The sequence below is a fragment of the Saccostrea echinata genome, unplaced genomic scaffold (genome assembly GCF_033153115.1).
Source record: "Saccostrea echinata isolate AGI-Se365-2 ecotype Australia unplaced genomic scaffold, CSIRO_AGI_Sech_v1 ptg000041l, whole genome shotgun sequence".
In the NCBI taxonomy this organism is placed as follows: Eukaryota; Metazoa; Mollusca; class Bivalvia; order Ostreida; family Ostreidae; genus Saccostrea; species Saccostrea echinata.
This window is the reverse complement of record NW_026889790.1, coordinates 275,827-295,174: the sequence shown is the minus strand read 5'-3', so window position 1 is coordinate 295,174 and position 19,348 is coordinate 275,827. Positions and strand designations below refer to the sequence as shown.

The following is a 19,348-nucleotide window of genomic DNA, read 5'->3' as shown; positions in this document are numbered from 1 at the left end:
CATGGTCACTGATTTTATTGAAAACAACAGAGCTATAACAACTATTAATTTGCCTAACTGTATATACAGTGTACCGGGTACTAGAGTAATTACTGCCATAAAAACAAAAGTATATTAATCCTCATACTCAGACTTTAATGATTCCTAATATTAATTCAACAAATAACATTTACTGAAAAACTTCTTTTTTTAAACAACAATTTTTCTTTATTTAAAGAAAATGTACTTCAGGAAAAGAAAAGTGGACCCATAGTCAAATGCACAGACACAGTATTCTGAGAATGGATATAAATGAAAATAACAGCAACCTGTTACACTGAGCAACAATGGCCAACACCTGAAAAAGAATCTCAATAGCCAGGACTGATATAACACATCATTACTACATGCATATGTAATATCTCTGCACTTTAACAAAATAAAGGGTCACTATTAACACATTAAACACCTCCATCATAAATATAACAAAAAGTACATGAAACAGTGTATAAATATTTTTGCCAGTGATAATGTATTACAATTATAATACAACTGATTCTTATTTGTGAACAGTAACTTGCAATTTCAGTGCACTTATGTTGTACTTATAAAGCATTATCATTAATACATGTAAATACTTTTTATAATCCACTAGTAAGTGCATAAATAGAGCCATTCTTTTCTTTTTCAGGTAAAAACTGTCCAATGATAAAAATGTAAACTTGTTTTAAATACACATTAAAAATACAGATAGTTAAAGTTCAATTAAATATCAAATTTATCTTTAGTGTCAGTTATTTTTAGTATCACTTGTTTTATTGGTTTTTCTTGTTGACTACATCTGAGTAGGATGGCGGGGCGCCATAACCTCCATACTGCTGTTGCTGGGGCATGTAGACATTGTGGGGGGCTGAGGGATTATAGTACGCAGATCCAGCAGCTTCCTGGGCCTTGGCATCTGCAGATAGAAGTCAACATGTTTTACTTCCCCCAAAATCTCTTACAATAAAAGAAATATCTAGTTATTCATACAATTCATAATTTTTTTTTTCTACCAAACATATTCAAGTGCTTCAACCATCAACTTGATGGCATCAAATTCAGTTAATATATAGAGTGATACATGACACTAGCATTTTAACCGAGTAGAAAAATGAAAAATCAACTCTGACCTGCACTTGATTGCTGAGGGTACCCATTTGTAGCTGGGGGTGGGGCTGTAGGTTCAATACCGGGGTAAGGGGGTGGAGATTCTGTCATATACACCTGCTCAGCTGTAACAAAACAGGGTGTCAACTATAATGGGAATATTTGTGTTTTAATCTGACTCATTGTAGAGGAGATTTTTTTCTCTACATACTCTTATATTAAACATTGACCTATTGTGGCCACAACCTAGGCATCTTCACAAGCTGAGGGTTTTTTGGAGGCCATGATTTAAAGAAACTTGAATCTAGGAGTCTTTCATATAAGTTCTTTCTGGCCCAGTGGTTGTAGAGTTTTCTTTTTAAATGACCCCATCCTATCTGTATTATTCAATATCTCCCCTTCAAAGTTAGCATGAGCCTTTTTTTTAACAAATTGAACCATTTCACCCAAGGATGCTTTGTGCCAAGTTTTGTTATATTTGGCCCTGTTGTTCTGATTCTGGCTCAGGTGAGCTGATAAAATTGCAATGTACACGTAAAGAGCTTTCATAAAAATAAAAGTACAACAGTAAACGTGTATTTGTAAAATGATCAAAATAATTTCAATTTTTGTTTTACATGTAAACTATAGAAAAATCAATAAAAATTCAATGTAGAGGTAACCAGCTTTTATAAACTAAATCTTGCAAACAGAGCAGTGGTGTCTGTAATACAAACCTGGGGGAGCTGAAGGGAATGTACCAAATGGAACCCAGTTATAATTTCCGTACTGTGGGGTGTACATGGGGGGTGGGGCCTGGTAAACTGGACCCTGTGGAGGGGTGTAAGGAGGAGGTTGTTGTGTCTGGTACCTGGATGCTGAAAAAAAAAGATTGATATAGGAAATTCAGTTCATTTAAGATAAAATTATTTTACATTTTGAATTTATCATAAAAATCAGTTTAACAATTAGCAATATTGTTCAAGGTCTTTCATTGGACTGTAGCTCTACTGGTTACGATTTCTGTGAGGAGAGTTTTATATGGACTTGTGTTTAATCAGTACTAAGTCTTGCATGTACAACTCTTGTATCAAATTATACATGCATTCAAATCAGATCAAACCTATTGGAGGTGTATCATTTTGAAATACTGTAAATATACATGTATTATATTTAACATGCACAATATTTGGCAATATTTTTCGGCAAGTTAGCATAAAGGAATTGGATGAATAAGGCGCACAGAATGCCTATAGCTTCAGATATATAAAAATCAAAATCAATTTGTGAATTTAGTATTTAGAGTAAAGTTCTCATTATTGAAATTTATGAAATTATGATTAATAAAACTTTTCTGAGTAAAATTTTCTCGGCAAAAATTATTCTGTTATTCAAAAAATAATGTGGTACGGTAAAAGCAGAAATATTCATCGGGGATTCAATTTTGTTTATTTCGTTTTTAACAATTATCAATGAAATTAAATCCCACACAAAATTTTTATATTATTATATATTGAATGAATTACTTTCAAAACAATGAAATTCAATGCCAACGAAACCTTTTTAAATGACAAATCAACGAAATTTTATCCCCCACGAAAATTTGTGCTTCTACGGTATTTGTGGGGTTGGAACTCTAGCAATAAGTTCTGAGTATCATTTTCCTTTGAGATTAACATGCTAACCACTACGCTACACAGCTCTTGATGAAGTGGCATTTAAATCATGTTTGCGATATGACCCTTGACTAAATGGAATTGTGACCTTGAACTTGCCCAAATGATCTTGAGTCAAGGCTATGAAACACCCTCAGGTCGTAAGCAATCTTTGTGTAAAATGGGAACTCACCAAGTTTATCCATAAGGAAGATATGGACCAGACACAAATTATAACCTTTTTTCCTTTCAGTGACTTTGAACTTGCCCAAATGACCTTGGGTCAAGGTCATGATGCACCCTCAGGTCATGAACAATCTTTGTGTGAAGTAGTAGATTCTAATGTTCCTCAGTAAGAAAGACATGGACCGGACATGTTTGCACAGATAAACAGATGGACAGACTGACAGACAGACAAAGTGATTCCTATATACCCACCAAACTTTGTTTGTGGGGGATATAAAAACTAACGTTTACAATAGACAGACAGACAAATGGATGGATAAAGGACAATTTACAAATGTGTAAGCTCTCCTAGTCATTGGCCAGTAGAGCGGATCTTACCAAGCTGTCCAGCTCGTAACATAGCTTGTCCGAACTCGATAGCTCCTCCTGCCGTGAACCACATCTTGATCTTCACGACACCCTGCCACTTCCCTGTAAAAAAAAAAAAATCTGGCGAAAACAGCAAGAATTGTTAGACATTCAACTCTCTTCAACGAATTTTGCTTTTGATCTGTTATTTTCCACGATTACTGTATCAGGGTATAAAATGCAGGTGTGTAATTTTGCTAATATTTCCTTTGGCACCTAACCACAAGTACTTAATTTGCAGAAAAATAAATTAAGTTTTCAATTTGTAATATGTGTATTATGACCATTTAGCAAATAAGGTTTTTACTATTTCTTGAATTCATGGCTTAATGAGAGCACAAATATAGTGAAAACGAACACTACAAGTTACGTCCACCTATGATGTATGACCATTCATGAATAACATTAACATATATTTTAATTTTATAAAACAACAAATCTTTTGACTTCCAATCTCTAAATAAAAATGTGAGGAAAGGAAAGTAACATATTCAAAAAAAGAAAAAAGAGAAAAAATAAAGTGCCCCGCCACAGCATGATACGCCCGTCAAATATTGTTCAATTGTCATAAACAGTTTAGAGTGCAAGATTAGAAAATCATGTCAACCTTGATACAAGGATTTCAAGGATTTTTCCATTCCTTATAATATTTGTTTATACATCTCCTGTGGTGTAGGCATTAATTATAACAAATATTACATTATAGATCCTCAACTGGTTAGAGCTTGACAAATGCCCATCCCCCCCCCCTTCCAATGATGCTCTGACTTAGTCGATATTTTCAAAAAAAAATAAATAAAAGTATCATATAAAACAATATCAATTTAGTCTTAACAACTTAATCTATATCAAATTAATATTAAAAATAAAAGGCTGGCCATCAAATGACATATGCTATAAACTGACAAGCAGTTCTTCTGTCTAATTCCCAAAGGATACAGATAAGAGCTGCTTGATCAGAGTTCCTCTAACAGAAATGATTGAGACAGCTAGCCTCCCTACACTGAACTCATGAATTAATCTTTAACTGCATGCATGTCCACTCATTACTCCCAATGGATGAATGGATCTATACATACTATCTGCTTTCTAGTGCAATAAAAATGCATATTTATGTCATTCTGAAATTAAATTTGAAAACAAAAGATTTTTTTTTAATTTGTTACAAAGATTTATAAAAAGAAACAAAAAACTTGTGTAATCTTGATGCAACATTTTTTAATAAGGTTCCTGCATTACTCTTAGATTTGTAGGGACTATCTACCATAATTAAAACATTTTTTTTTTAAATACTTGATTTTTTTTAGATTGAATGTCAGACTGGTTTTAAGCTGCAATTCATACAGACAACAGGCATGCTGATTCCAATATCACCCCCCCCCTACTGAGTATAATTAGTTTTAATTATATTATACAATATCAAATTAGTTTATTATACAATATCAAATTGATTTATTATACAATATCAAATAAGTTTTAATTACTTTTCACCAAATTCATTTTATAAGTTAGGCTAGCCAACTATTTAATCCAACAGGGCTGATTCTTTTTGCCCAGTTCCCAAGAGATATAGATAACACCTGCTTGATCAGAGATGCTCTACCAGTTAGCTCCTCACATTAAACTCATTAATTTCTCTCTAATTTGACATGTAATTTTTTGTTATCAAATTCTCCTTGACCAGTGCTTGATAATTACACCTATGGAAGAGGTGGAATTTCTCTTGTAACATTACATTTGTTATAGATTGCTGTAAAGTATATAATGAAAAAAAAAAGTATTTTCTTGATTTAACATTTTTTTAATAAGGATACTGCAACACTCTTGCATTTTTTGGAATTGTGTAATCTAATAGTAAAAAGATAGTTTTTTTTTATTTCACTTAAAGGTCACAGTGACCTTGAAATAGGTCGCGACACACCTTCTATCTAAGATGCATAAATTGGCCAAGTTTGATGATTCAAGTCCAATAGTTTTCTAGTTATGAGCCGGACAGGATTTTTCCATATTTGGCCATAGCATCTTAAATAAAGGTCAGAGCGACCTACTTTAAATGTGCGACACACCTTCTACCCAAGAAGTATCAGCTGACAAAGTTTGATAATCCTAGGCCTAATAGTATTAAAGTTATGAGCCGGATATGAAAAAAGCTAACAGACGGACGGATGGACAGACGGACGGATGGACGGACATGAACGCCATAACATAATACGTCCCGTCTAAAGACGGGCGTATAAAAAGAGGGTTGGGGGGGCAAATTTAATTACCTCCTTGCTCAGACAATATCTTCCCCTTGATGTAGTTTGAACCAAACACAGGTTGTTCGAGCTCTATTTCCCGCATGCAGTAGAAGGGCATACTAAATGACTGTAACACTTCCTTACTGCTAGATGCATTAAAAATCACCTTCAAAAAAAAATCTAGTACAAAAACTTTGTCTAATGAACAGAAAGAATATTTAATTAATTCTTGAATATCACACCTCTGATTCCAGACAGAAGACAATCAATAGTATAACAGTTAGAAAATTGACCAATTACAGCTGTTTGACTAAATAATATTTCAAGTTTTTTCTTTCCACTTGATTTATTATGGGGTCTTACCCTGTGGGTAGTGAGGTACAGCCGACCCTTCTTGTGACCTTTGAACTCTGGTTGATTACCTCCATCAAATCCTATTTCCACATCATCACAATATAACAGAATCCTAGTGGAGAAAGAAATATAAAGCATTTAAGCATAAACAGTAAACAACAGTAGGTGTCACTGGTCTTTGAAAACAAAAAACCTTTTGTTTATACAGGAGACCAAAATGTACTCTTTTATCATTCTCTGATCTTAACACGACTTATCAACATTTGATAATTTGAAATGTATTTGTAAACCTCATGCCATACATGGTTGGTAATAATAAAGTATCTTGTATTTTCTATCCATAATTCTTGACAATGATTTCAAAATTTATATTTTGCAAATCCTGGAAACAAAACAAATAATTTGCTATAAACAGATCAAGGCCATAATACCATTGAGGCAAGTGAGGCAAATGCCTCATGAAAAATTCACAGTTTCCTGAAAAGTGAAAAAGATTTACTTTGAACTTTAATTATGAGTGTCTTTGTACTAAATTAATACTTTCAACTTCAATTTCCATGAATTGATCATCTCACCAGGTGCTTCATAATAGTTTAGAAAGCATATAAAAAATTATTCAAAATGTGAAAACTTTCAAAGATCAACTCTTTAATTTGCTAAAACCCTGGTTTCAGGGACTCTCCCCTCCCCCGAGAATCCTTATCAGGACACTACCCTGGGACTCTCAGGTGGCCCCCAGATCAATTAATTGCCTCACTAAAAATTTGAGCCTAGTTACGGCCTTGCAGGTAATTATTATAAGTGTTGCATCTGTTTACTAACCTGTTTTAATGTATCAGAATAATAAACAGGGTCTATTTCCCCTGCACATGTCACAATATAAAAGCAGGGGGTTAGAGTAAGAGGAATCTCGGATTAGTAGTCCTCAGATGGGGGAAGTAGTGCCTTCTCAGGGAAACAGACAGTTTGATGGTATTCACTTTTTGTAGAGTAATAACAGTAGAGATAAAATAATAGCAACATGATCAAATATAATGGGGAGGGAGAAAATGTGGACTAGACCAGGATTTGAACCTGGTCCCCCTTAACCTGTTAACTGTATACAGGGTCTTTTACTAACTGAGCTATCTTGCCAGCAGTGATTCTTGGTTCTATTTATCAAAGAGATAACAGAGGCACTACCCATTTTTCTTGGTAAATAAAAAAATATATAAACTTTCCTATATTCATAGCACACATCTTTTTCATTTGCCAATTAAGGTCAGACGATACATTCCTCAAAAAATCTGTTTTGTATATCTTCGTATTGTATGGAAAATATTAAAAATTTTAAATACTTTCTGATTTCTAAGCTGGTTTCTAATTGTCTTTAAAAAATTGAAACACTAAAAAATGTGATATTGGCAAATTAAGTTTTTTCAAAAAGGATTTTACAGGAAACGACACTCTCTGGTATCTTGCACAAATGCCTGGTAAGGTACCTCAATTTTTTGCGAGTAAGCATATTAAAGGAGCAATACTTCAATGCCAAATTCTTAGAAAAAATTATATATTATTGAGGAACGTATCGTTTGTCCTTAAGATGGAGGAAAAATGTTAAAAAAAATCATAGACATTTTAAAAATATGTTTTCCAACATGTATAAAAGTATTGTCTGTAAAAATATACGTATATTACTAATTAAATCCAATATAAAATGCATCTTTAAATTTCACAGTAACATTATAACGCAGGCATGATTACATACTTTATGACACACCGTCAGGTGATCCTCAACTCATATTTTGTATTCATTTTTTCCGATTCAGAATTAATCTACAGGCCTCAAAATTACATTAACTGTTTTATATATTTTAATATATGTATATACCTTTCTCCAGCAAAAATCAAGACACCTCCTAAGGCATGTGCTGTGTTAATCGACATTTTCACGAATTTTCTTTCCTTTTCTCTTGTTTACGTTTGACAGTAGTGGTATATGAAAGCATTCGAGATGCTCCGAACGGACATTCATTTAAAAAAAAAAAATAGTCGGAAATTCCGGAAATAAATGCGCACCAGGTGCCCGTTTTACAAAAGAACTTACGACTAAGACCAAAAATTTCAAATTATAGTAAAATTTTGCAAAATTAATTGTTCTGTTTGAAATTGTCTGTGTAAAAATATCTTACCAAATTCTATTTAAAAAGTTTAAAATAATTTTCGATATAATGTTAATTAAAAAGTTATATGAATAATTAAACTTGGTCTTAAGTCGTAAGTCCTTTTGTAAAACGGGCTCCTGAGCTGCAGCAGTTGATTTTCTAGCTTACTAGGGTCAAATGAGGAAGATGAAAATATGAAATAAAAGTTTTAGACATAAAATGTCTCCATTACGACTTTCTTAATTTTTATCTCATATTTTCGACTTTCTATTTGTAAACACGATTTTCTCTTCATCTACAGATTCTACTAGGCTTTTGTATCCTTTGTACTTTTCTTGTAAAATTAAATAATAATGAAACAAAAAAAAATTCTTCGACATCTATGTATATTTTGCGTTCATCTTGGATGCCTAAAAATCGAAAGAGCAAGAAGAATTACTGTTGTTAAAAATATAAAAAAAATTAAAAAAAATTTAAAAAAATAAAAAACAGCTATAGTGCCCCTGGGGTATGGAATTCCATATACGACAGCCAACTGCTTACTGCCAACTGCTCACTGCTTACTGCCAACTGCTCACTGCCTACTGCCAACTGCCAGCTGCTTACTGCCAACTGCTACTGGTTATAGATGATATTGCCTGTTTTGTTATCTTCAGTATATCTTTAATGCGCACGCTTCAATAAATTCTATGCAAGAAAAGAACGGCGAACGATAATATTGTTCTGTCAACAACATCAAAGTTCAATTTTCAAAAGCTAACACATTTGGATGATTTTTCATATCTATATAAATATTTATAGGAATTTTCGTGAAACATAACATATTTGGGCAGACAAAGAGATGTAAGTCTTTAATTTTGGTAAAACTTGTGGTTTTCACAATAGAAAACAACGGAAAACGGAAATTTATCTTTAACCCCCCCCCCCCCCCCCTCTGTGAAACAACAGATTCTCTTTACACATGTTACAGGTATTATGAATTGTTATTTCATAAATTCATGCCCAAAGGTTTTGTTGTTTCACAGGGAGGGGTTGGGGGGTATGTTTACCGACTAAAAAGAGGAAAATAGTCATTTTATTACCAATTTCAAATGGGATAACAAACAAAAATAATTGTACATTATCAATCAGATATGTTGAAGTATTTGAAAATCTGATGATGTTTTAAGGCCTTATTTCAATTGATAAACTTTTCTACCCTACGAAACTTTTTGATACTTGTTTTCTAAATTATTAATCAATTATTAATGAACTTTTCTCTGCATTCAAACAAGTTTTAATGGCCAAATTGCCATTTATATTTAAATGGATGTAAAATGTAGTCTGGAATCGAGAGTTAGCGTGCGTAGGTCTTACAATAATAACAAAAACTGGCGGATTTACAAATTTTTGAACTGTGAAGGCGAGGAAGGAGTAAATCGAAGAAGGAATTTTTCCTCTTAAAAACAAAGCATTTAATCCCACATTTCCTTGCAGGCATATAATTCAATACCTGGGTAGTTTTTTGAAGCAGAAGGGGGGGGGGGGGGGGTTATCCAGCACTATCTTTTAGTGTTTCTTTTTACCTATGAAAAGTACCTGTATTTGTGAATTTTTATATGTGTCTTATTTAAGTCGTTTTTATGGCTAATGTCAGATCTGTAAAAATATTGGTGGTGGTGGTGGTGGTGGTGGTGTGTGTGTGTGTGTGGAGGGGGAGGGGGGGTAGTCCCCAGTAAATTGCCAATATATACTACACAGTAGTGCACCCTCAATAATGACACTTGTGGCCTTTTTTATTACTTGTCAAGGGATTTCTGTTGGGTCCCCCCTCCCGTGTATTTTTTTCCTTTTGATTTTCTTTTTCTTTCATTACTTACAATATGTATTCTTTCTTCTTTTTTTCTCCTACATCATGATTAATTTATAGTTTATTAATGATATAGATGTCATGCTAAAAAATCTCTGTAATAGAGGAAATAAAAGATAAATGAATGAACCCAAGATCCTACTAAGAGTTTGTCCTCCACTCCCACCCCCACCCCACAAAAATGTTATGTGACGATACATGAACCTTTAATCTCTCCCCGTCAAAAAGGGATTGAATTATTTGCCTGCAAGGAAATGTTGGAATTAGATGTTTTGTGTGCAAAACTTCCTGGATCCGCCAATTTTTGTAATTATTGTAATATCCTCCCTATAATAGGGTTTATTCAAGCATGCGCATTTAAGATATTAAAGATAACAAAACACGCAAGATCATCTATAACCATGCAGTAGCAGTTGGCAATAAGCAGCTGGCAGTTGGCAGTAAGTAGTGAGCAGTTGGCAGTAAGCAGCTGGCAGTTGGCAATACGCAGTTGGCTGTCGTATATGGAATTCATGTGATGCTCTACACATTTTTGTACACGTATTGTAATATATAATAAAATCACGTAATAACACCTTTGTCACAAAGGTAACTTCTGAAATAGATAAAGATCTATCGTGGCCGTAGGAACCGGGGGGGGGGGGCAATAATTTTGCCGATATATAGAATACTATAGAAAACATAGCTACTATATGTCTGTGCCCCTCAAAATAACGTCTGATGACCGTTTTTTTTTTTTTTTTTTGCTTGTCAAGGAATTTTGGTAGTTGATCGTGCCCCCCCCCCCCCCAACTGAAAATGCATGTTTGTGCCCACTCAAAGTGAAATTGCTTCCTACGGGCCTGTCTATTACAACCTAAACAGTGTGAAGAAGTTCTCCACACGTATAAATGACAATATAGTATTTTAAAATAGTATATCTGTCATAGCTTTAACAGTTTAAGGCAACCGTGAAAGAAAACGTCTTACTTAATCAATATTGTAAAAGAGTATTTTTCTCCCTTAATTTTTTTGTTTCTTCTTTTTTATATTGGCAGTATGTTATGAATATCGGACTTAAAAAGCTTTAATTTGACAATGTTGTTATGATTTTTTAAATTGTTTACTTCCTTTTCTCTCGGGGACTGCCATGATTGTATGTAGGAATGTCTTCCTCTTTCTATCGTAAAGTTAAGTGCTCTGTTGATTGTTTTTTCGTGATATGTAACAGTCATTATTACTATCAGCTTCTACTGAAACTTCTGTTGTAAATTAGTCATTAATTGCTTCATTTGAATCACTTTTTAGCTCATCTGAGCCGAAGGCTCAAGTGAACTTTTCTGATCGAAATTTGTCCGTTGTCTGTCGTCGTTGTTGTCGTCGTCGTCGTTAACTTTTCACATTTTCATCTTCTTCTCCAGAACCACTGGGCCAATTTCAACCAAACTTGGCACAGAGTATCCTTTGGTAAAGGGGATTCAAATTTTTTTCAAATAAAGGGTCACGCCCTCTTCCAAGGGGAGATAATTACAAAATAGTGAAAAATTAATGGCATCTTTTAAAAATCTTCTTCTCAAGAACCAATGGGCCAGGAAAAATGAAACTCATGTGGAATCATTGTCAGGTAGTGTAGATTCAAGTTTGTTCGAATCATGACCCCCGGGGGTAGGGAGGGGCCACAAAGGACGATCAAAGTTTTACATAGGATTATATAGGAAAAATCTTCTTCTCAAGAACAGCAATGCCATAATTGGTCATATTTATATGGAACCATCTTCAGGTGGTGTAGATTCAAGTTTGTTCAAATCATGACCCCCTGGGGTAGGGTGGGGCCACAATGGACGATAAAAGTTTAACATAGGTGTATATAGGAAAAGTCTTCAAAAATCGTCTCAAGAATAGCAAAGCCATGATCGCTCATATTTTATGGAAGCATCCTCATGCAGGTGGTGTAGATCAAGTTTGTTCAAATCATGACCCCCGGGTGGTAGGGTGTGGCCCCAATGAAAGTTTAAACTGGTAGGGAAAAAAGCCACAATTAGTCAAAGAAATATGTAAGCATCCTTAGTTAGTGTATATTCAATTTTGTTCAAATCATACCCCCCCCCCGCGTTTTAGGGGTAGGTCGGGACCACTTATGCATTTAAGCTTTTCAATAGTGAACTGATTTTTGCTTTTTTCCTATCCACAGTGCTCAGGTGAGCGATGTGGCCTATGGGCCTCTTGTTCTTAAATTGTAATATACATGTATATGCATGATGATTACAATTAAAAACGGAGAACTATTTTCTTAACTAAATCTTTAATGTTTGCAATGATCTAATAATATTTGAACATAATTTTCATATAAGTTTACTCCATAAGCTATTGGAGTGTTTTGGTTTTAAATTGGAATTCAGATTGCAGATGCTAGTTCAAAGAAAAGTTTTTATCTTGATTTTCAAACATACAGTGTTAAAAACCGCGGGATATTATAGTGTATTCAGCTGCTGTACATTTTTATGAAATTGGAGAAACAAATGTCTTCTCGAGAGCTTCCTTGTTTTGTGTGTCAATGAATTGGGATAATTATGACATAACAGAAATATGTCAACCTAGAATGCAAGGGATAAATAATCATGTTAACACGATGTGTTTGTGCATAGTATCGTTTTGAAAGGGGGCAGCCAAAAACTTTCCTTGAAAAAAAAACTTTGACAAGCAAAAGAGAAGAAGAGAAAATTTACAACTTACTTATAAAGACAAGCAAAATAAAAAAAGAGGAAAATTGTCCAAACTCGAAAACCCCATACTGTGGGGGGGGGGGGGGGGGGATTGGCAGGGTCAGATTGATAAATTAAAAAAGAAACTTATGGTATCTGACCCATATTAGCCTCAGATTGATTGGAATTGAATGCATAACTGATATTATGGGCTAAATACCTATGTATATTTAGACATAATTTTCATGCTTTGATATCAGAATTGAAAGCGTGGGTAAGAAGTAGAATTTCAGAAGTGATGTAAAATCCTCGTGTTTGACTGCTCAATGAGTCTGGAGGAAGGTGGTAAGAGCAGAAGGTGCCCTAATTTATAACCTCAATTGTCCTGTCCTTTAAGATTTATCCCCCTTTTGGTTTTACTCAATAAAATCAATTTAAAAAAAATCTATCTGGTAAAAAAAAGTTTTTAATCGTTTTTGTATTCCTAATGATCAAATATATCTCTCCACCACAGCATTTATTGATATTCTCACCCGATACTACGTGCCTAAATGTGAACACACATGCCCTTGAATACATTTTCCCCTCGTTTTCTCTATAAGCGGGAATAATCATGTGGGTTTGCGTTTTGCATCTGTCTGTCCAGAACTCTGTCAGTCTGCCTGTGTGTGACACTTAGTTACATGTACCGGAAGATATCTCAAAAATTCCTTGAGCATTTTCAACGAAATTTCGTTTCATAACCCTCGTGATTTCAAGAAGGCCCTTGTTGATTTTGGGGTCAAAGGATAAGGTAAAAAAATTAGAATAGTGCTAAATAAGGTTTCCAGGTAGTAACTTTTTGTGCTTCTGCAATTAAATGTTACATAATAACTTCTTATGACTTAAAGAAGCCCCTTATTGATTTTGAGGTCAAAAAGTCATGTTGAATAAGATAGATTCCAGATGATAACTTTAGTTCTCTTTTAGCTTTAGCAATGGAACTTGGGGCGATGGATCAGACCCCAACTGATTTTTATTCCAAATGTGAAAAGTCAAGGTCAATCCTTTTTTCTGTTCTTCAGCTGATTTTTTTAAGATAGGTCTTTCACCCTTTCATTTATTGATAAGTTATTTTGTCTTAACCTGCATTAATACTTGAATTTGACTCGTCGAGAAACATTTGTTAAAAACACCACTACTCTCTGAATCAATGATACAAGATCTATATCTGCCCGGGAAGCTGATACTAAGCTGTATTGTATAGCCTGCAAAACAACAATTATATATTTATGCAAATGTGTATATTTTTATGCAAAATGAGTTTTAAGACAAAATTCAAATACATGTACATTATTTACAAAATACTTGACTATTTTATTTATCTATCCATACATTTTGTAATTGTAACGTAAGAAGCTGCATGATGACCGCCTGCAGTAGAGAGAAGTAGGTGGACTGGCACTCACCCGAATGAAAAAAAGTGAAATACCTGGAGTGGACTTTTTAATCAATTGAATACTTTTGTGTTTTAGAATGTAAATCATCAATATTAGATAAGGTCCTAAAATGAAAGACAAATTTGTAACGAATACCATTATTTTAGAATCTACATGAGCTACGAAAATATTTTTAAATATATGTACTGTTTAAAACCGATTATGTACAGCGAAGTTTTGTGATTTCATGACACCCACCAGTACTGTGCATTTGAAACTTAAAAATCTACAAAGAAGTTTGTTCTGTGCAATTCTAAATTATATACCTCAGCATACCTCTCTAGGTCCCATCTTTATATATGGTGGCATAATTCTGCCACCACTGGTCAGTTTACTATGTCGAGTTGTCAGATCATTGTTTTTGTTTTGAACATATTTTATTGAGTACATCAAAAGGATTGGAAACAAGTTCTTTACAACTTACAAAGTTCCTCTCCTTATATATAACAATTTGTCATGCAAAATAGAAGAAAATAATACAATTAATACAAGTGAAAAAGCAATTAAATAGCATATCAACTAGAAAATCTACATGTTTCGTCAATAAATTTATGAACAGCAGCAAAAATACTGTTATTTATCTGTAAAGGCAAATTAACATCACCACATAATAATAGATTTATATCAATAGTAACCAATTCAAGAGTGAACAATCGATTAAAAAGAGTACTTCTTGCATTAGAATAATTTTTGCATGCAAAAAAGAAATGGTACACATCTTCGTTTTTTCCACATAAACATAAGGGACTATTTATAATGTTTCGTTTATAAAGATCATAATTTAGAATACAGGAATGTCTTAGCTTAGTATGAATGATATTGGTGTATCGCTTACCAAAAGAGAAGTATGATGGTGTATTTTTAATTTTTGTTATCAAGTTTTTTCGGAATGTTTTGATTGAGATGGCTTCTCTAACCTCTGTTTTTAGTAAATTCCATTGTTTTGCAGCATCAGGTACGAAAGAGTTTCTAAATAATTCTAATCTACACCTTGGAACAATATAATCTTGTTTATTACGGGTATTGTATAGAGATACATGCTCACGCTTATTGGGGACAATATCATGCAAATACTCAGGTACTCTTCCCGTGTGAATTTTGAACATAGTTGTCATTTTTGCAATATATCGCCTGCTTTTTAAAGTTTCCCAACCAGTTTCAGAATATAGTGCTTCTCTAGACACAAAAATCGGAAGTCCTGTTACAATTCTAGCGGCGGTTAATTGTACTTTTTCAAGCTTTTCAGAATCTTGTTTAGAGCAGCCATCCCAAACAACTGAAGCATATTCAAGCATAGGTCTGATAAACGAAATATACAATTTTGATAAGTTTTTTCTACCCATTTTGAACTTCAATTTCTTTAAGAGGCCTAGTTTTTTATAAGCACTGTTTACAACACGATCAATATATTCTGACCAACTAAGATTTTGTGACAATAGTAAACCCAAATGGCGATGGACTGGAACACACTCCAGTCTATCGCCTTTAAAAAATAGTTTAGGCATAACAGAAATGTTTTTCTTACTGAAATAAACGACCTTTGTTTTGGATGGATTGAATTTAAGAAGCCACTTGTTTGACCATAGTTCCAAATTATGTAAATCATGATTCAATTTGTATTCCATATCTAATATATTGTATGATGATTGTTGAAGGGAATTATCATCCGCAAATAATCTACACATTGAAATCATATTTTCAGCAACATCATTAATATAAATGAGAAATAATAGTGGTCCTAAAACAGAACCCTGAGGTACACCTGCAAAAATATCTTGTTTTGATGATAACAGATCCTTATACATAACTTTTTGTGACCTTTGACATAGATAACTGGAAAACCATTGGAGAAGATCACCAGATATACCATAAGTTTTTAATTTAAAAATGAGACCTTTGTGCCATACTCTATCAAAAGCCTTTGAAAGATCACAAAAAACCATACAACATGATTTACCATCATCAATGTTTTGAACTATACTATGATACGTTTCTAGTAATTGATATACAGTTGAATGACCAGGCAGGAATCCTGCTTGGTATCGATAAAATAAATCATTAATATGAAAATAACTGTACACGTGTTTAAATATTATTCTCTCCATAATTTTACTAACACAGGATAATAACGATACAGGTCTGTAATTGGAAACCACAGAGGGATCATCCTTTTTGAAAAGAGGAATAACATGTGCTAATTTCCAAAACGATGGAAAAACTTTATCTGACAAAGACCTATTAAATAACATAGTAAGTGGTTTAACAACAGTAGAAAGAGTGGATTTTAACATTTTATGACTAATACAATCAGGACCAATAGCTTTGTTCACGGGAAGTATTGATATTATGTCTAATACTTCTTGTTCATCAATTTTAATATTGCATAGTGTGTCATTACACATAAAGTACATTTGTGGCAGTGTTTCTTTAGAATCATCAATAGAAGAAATCGAAGAAAAATACGAATTTAATGCTTCAATCTTGTCTAAGTCGGAATAAGCTACTTGTCTTAAACCGTCATTAAATATTTGTATTGGTGGTATTTCGTTAGATAATTTAATATTAAATGAATCTTTCATTAACTTCCAATATAACTTATTGTTATTTTTACTTGAGTCTTCCAAGTAGGTTTCTATATTATCATAATAATTTGAAATTGCGTGCTTTTTCATATTGTTAACTGAATTTCGGACTTTTCTATAAGCAGACCTATCAGAATCTTTCTTAGTTTTCTGTGCTTTATTACGAAGACGGTTTCTAATTCTTATTGTTTTACGTAACATTGAATCAAACCATGGTTTGTCACGAGGGCGAATGGTTATAGTTTGTTCTGGTATGCATTCACGAACACAGGAAAGGAATTCTACTGTAAAATTTTCAGCTGCAAGGTCTATAGTTTTAGCTTCGTTGATGTTTTTGATCCAATCACAATTTTCGATAAGAGAGTTTAATTTTTTGAAATCTGCATTTTTATAAGCCCACACTTTACGCTTGTACGAACGATTATAATTTATACTGGAAGAAAGCGAGATATAAGTTACTCTATGGTCACTAACGGAAGCGTCAATTGTTAGAGTGCCCGATTCGCATACTTGAATGTCAACAGATGTTAGAATTAGGTCAAGGAGCGTGCTGGACGTGTGTGAGATTCTAGTCGGTTCATGGATATTATTAACAAGATTATGTGTTGAAATAATTTCACGAATTATGTGTGTTTGTGGAGCACTAAGAAGATCAACATTCAAGTCACCTACTATTAATATTTTATCCGAAAGTTCGCCTACTTTGTCAATGCACCATGTGAGTTTTGTCCAAAAACTACTATCCGAGTTTGGAGGACGGTATATGCAACATAAAAAGTATTTACAGGTATTGTTATCTATTTCAATACATATACACTCAGTGTCAGGGGGTTCAAATTCGTGGCGTCTAAAAGCACGTATTTGATTAGACAAATAAATCATAACACCGCCCCCGAAACAGTTTCTGTCTTTTCGCAATATTGTGCTAAAGCCGTCCAAATGCAAGTCCTCGTTAACAACTGTTTGGTCCAAATGAGTTTCGGTAAAACATAATATATCAAAGTCATGAACGAAAGAATTTAAATAGCCTAGTTTGTGTCTAATGCTACGGATATTAAGGACATTGGCAAGGTTCCTGGTTATTGTATAGAATTTTTCAAAAACTTTCGAGTAGGTTTAAATGTACTAAATAGGCTATATTCTGGATCGTTTTACCTACCAATCCAGCATTCTTTTTTAGATTTTGTCAAATTAGTGTTTTTACAATTCTTAGTGCATTTCCTATGTAAAATGTTGATAAAAGGGACCTACATAATTTTTCACCATAATATTTCTTTAAAACACATTTATTTCATACAGTTTTTGTATTATAGACATTATTGTAACTTCATTTCCTATGACTTCTAGATATTTTGGTTGAAAATGTATATGTAGATACAAGACATGGATATCCCGGCACCGATCATCATTTTTGAGTTGCGTCCCTTAACAGCTAAAATTGGTCAAGAGACTGGTTGATTGTTTTTATCATGTAATTGACTGAATTGATTGAAACACATTGTCATAAAAATATTGGCATGGATTTATCTTTAACTTTTATTCGTAATTACTAAATGCTGATTCCTTCACACGACCTAAGAACTGTTCTCAGTCGGCATGGTCGACCTACCTGTCAGCATATGTCACATCTTTGCCCTTCCCAGCATACTGAGCATAACTATGGTAAATGACGACCTTTTTGCTCTTTGTCCCTGAATACAATGTACAACAAAGCCATTACTACTTTTCTTTCTTGCTGTATAGATGATTCTACCCGTTGAAGGAAGTACACGTGCTTTTGTTTACCTCTATAACATACGCTTTATTGGTTTTCACCGCTTAGAGAATTCTACACGGGAGATCACTCTCAATCACTATTTTACAAGTGAAAAAACCCATGTATTAAACCTTTTTTCTCCGGAAAACCCTGACTTGCCAATGTCCTTAAGATGTAGTATGTCAAGGACACTTTCCATAAAAGGACCCGGATTGACCTCAATATCCCCGCATACCAACAAAATAAAAGTAAAAAATTGTAAATAAAAATTAATAAACACAGATTTTTGAATAATGACTGACATGCCGCAAACGAGTTGTTTGAGCATATTTCTGAATAAATGAAATATGTACACACCTGGAAAAACCAAATATGAATATGTTTTATATGTGCCTCTACTTGATAAATAAAATAGACCGATTGCAGATCGGTATTGCTCGACTGAATTACCCATTATCAATCTTGTGATACATGTAGTTTATAAGTAAATGGCTGCAATCTGTTGCTGCTATAAAAATTTTGACTAATTCAGAAATGCAAATTACTGGGTTCTCAAATACACTTGCATGACTTAGATTTTGACCATATATCATGAGATTATGAAAAATACATACAAAAATATGAGAAAATATATAACAGGAATATAACAAAAACAGGAGTAACAAAAGATATATATACAGGGGAAATATGTTGCATACAAAACACAACATATTGAGGTAAATAAGTAAAGTGAAAAACAGATTTGTGGTAATGAAAATAAAAACATCGAAAGGGTTGAGAGTTGCATGTAGGGCAGGGAGGAAATTACAGTTAGAACTGTAATAGTGACTGTTTGTGAGCATAACACAAATTGCATAGTATGTACATAAAGAATCATTATGTCGACTTTCCAGATAATTATATTGACT

The 19,348-nt window shown here is 33.5% G+C and overlaps 1 protein-coding gene across 1 annotated transcript; it reads right to left on the bottom strand.

The window, feature by feature from the left end:
• On the bottom strand, nucleotides 1-18,419 carry LOC133200681 (WW domain-binding protein 2-like). Its single transcript, XM_061336448.1, has 8 exons — nucleotides 18,405-18,419; nucleotides 7,821-7,901; nucleotides 5,960-6,062; nucleotides 5,624-5,762; nucleotides 3,327-3,419; nucleotides 1,845-1,985; nucleotides 1,152-1,253; nucleotides 1-937 (listed from the first exon to the last, which is right to left on the bottom strand). Exons 2-8 carry the CDS (start codon nucleotides 7,874-7,876, stop codon nucleotides 795-797), a joined length of 777 nt encoding a protein of 258 aa, XP_061192432.1. The 5' UTR covers nucleotides 7,877-7,901; nucleotides 18,405-18,419; the 3' UTR covers nucleotides 1-794.
• Nucleotides 18,420-19,348: the final 929 nt, after the last annotated feature.

Coding starts and splice junctions, on each gene's coding strand:
- LOC133200681 (XM_061336448.1), bottom strand. CDS start 7,876: ATGTCGATTAACACAGCACATGCCTTAGGAGGTGTCTTGATTTTTGCT. Junction 3,420..5,623: donor GATATTGTCTGAGCAAGGAG/GTAATTAAATTT, acceptor TTTTTTTTACAG/GGAAGTGGCAGGGTGTCGTG. Junction 1,254..1,844: donor ATTCCCTTCAGCTCCCCCAG/GTTTGTATTACA, acceptor GTTTTGTTACAG/CTGAGCAGGTGTATATGACA.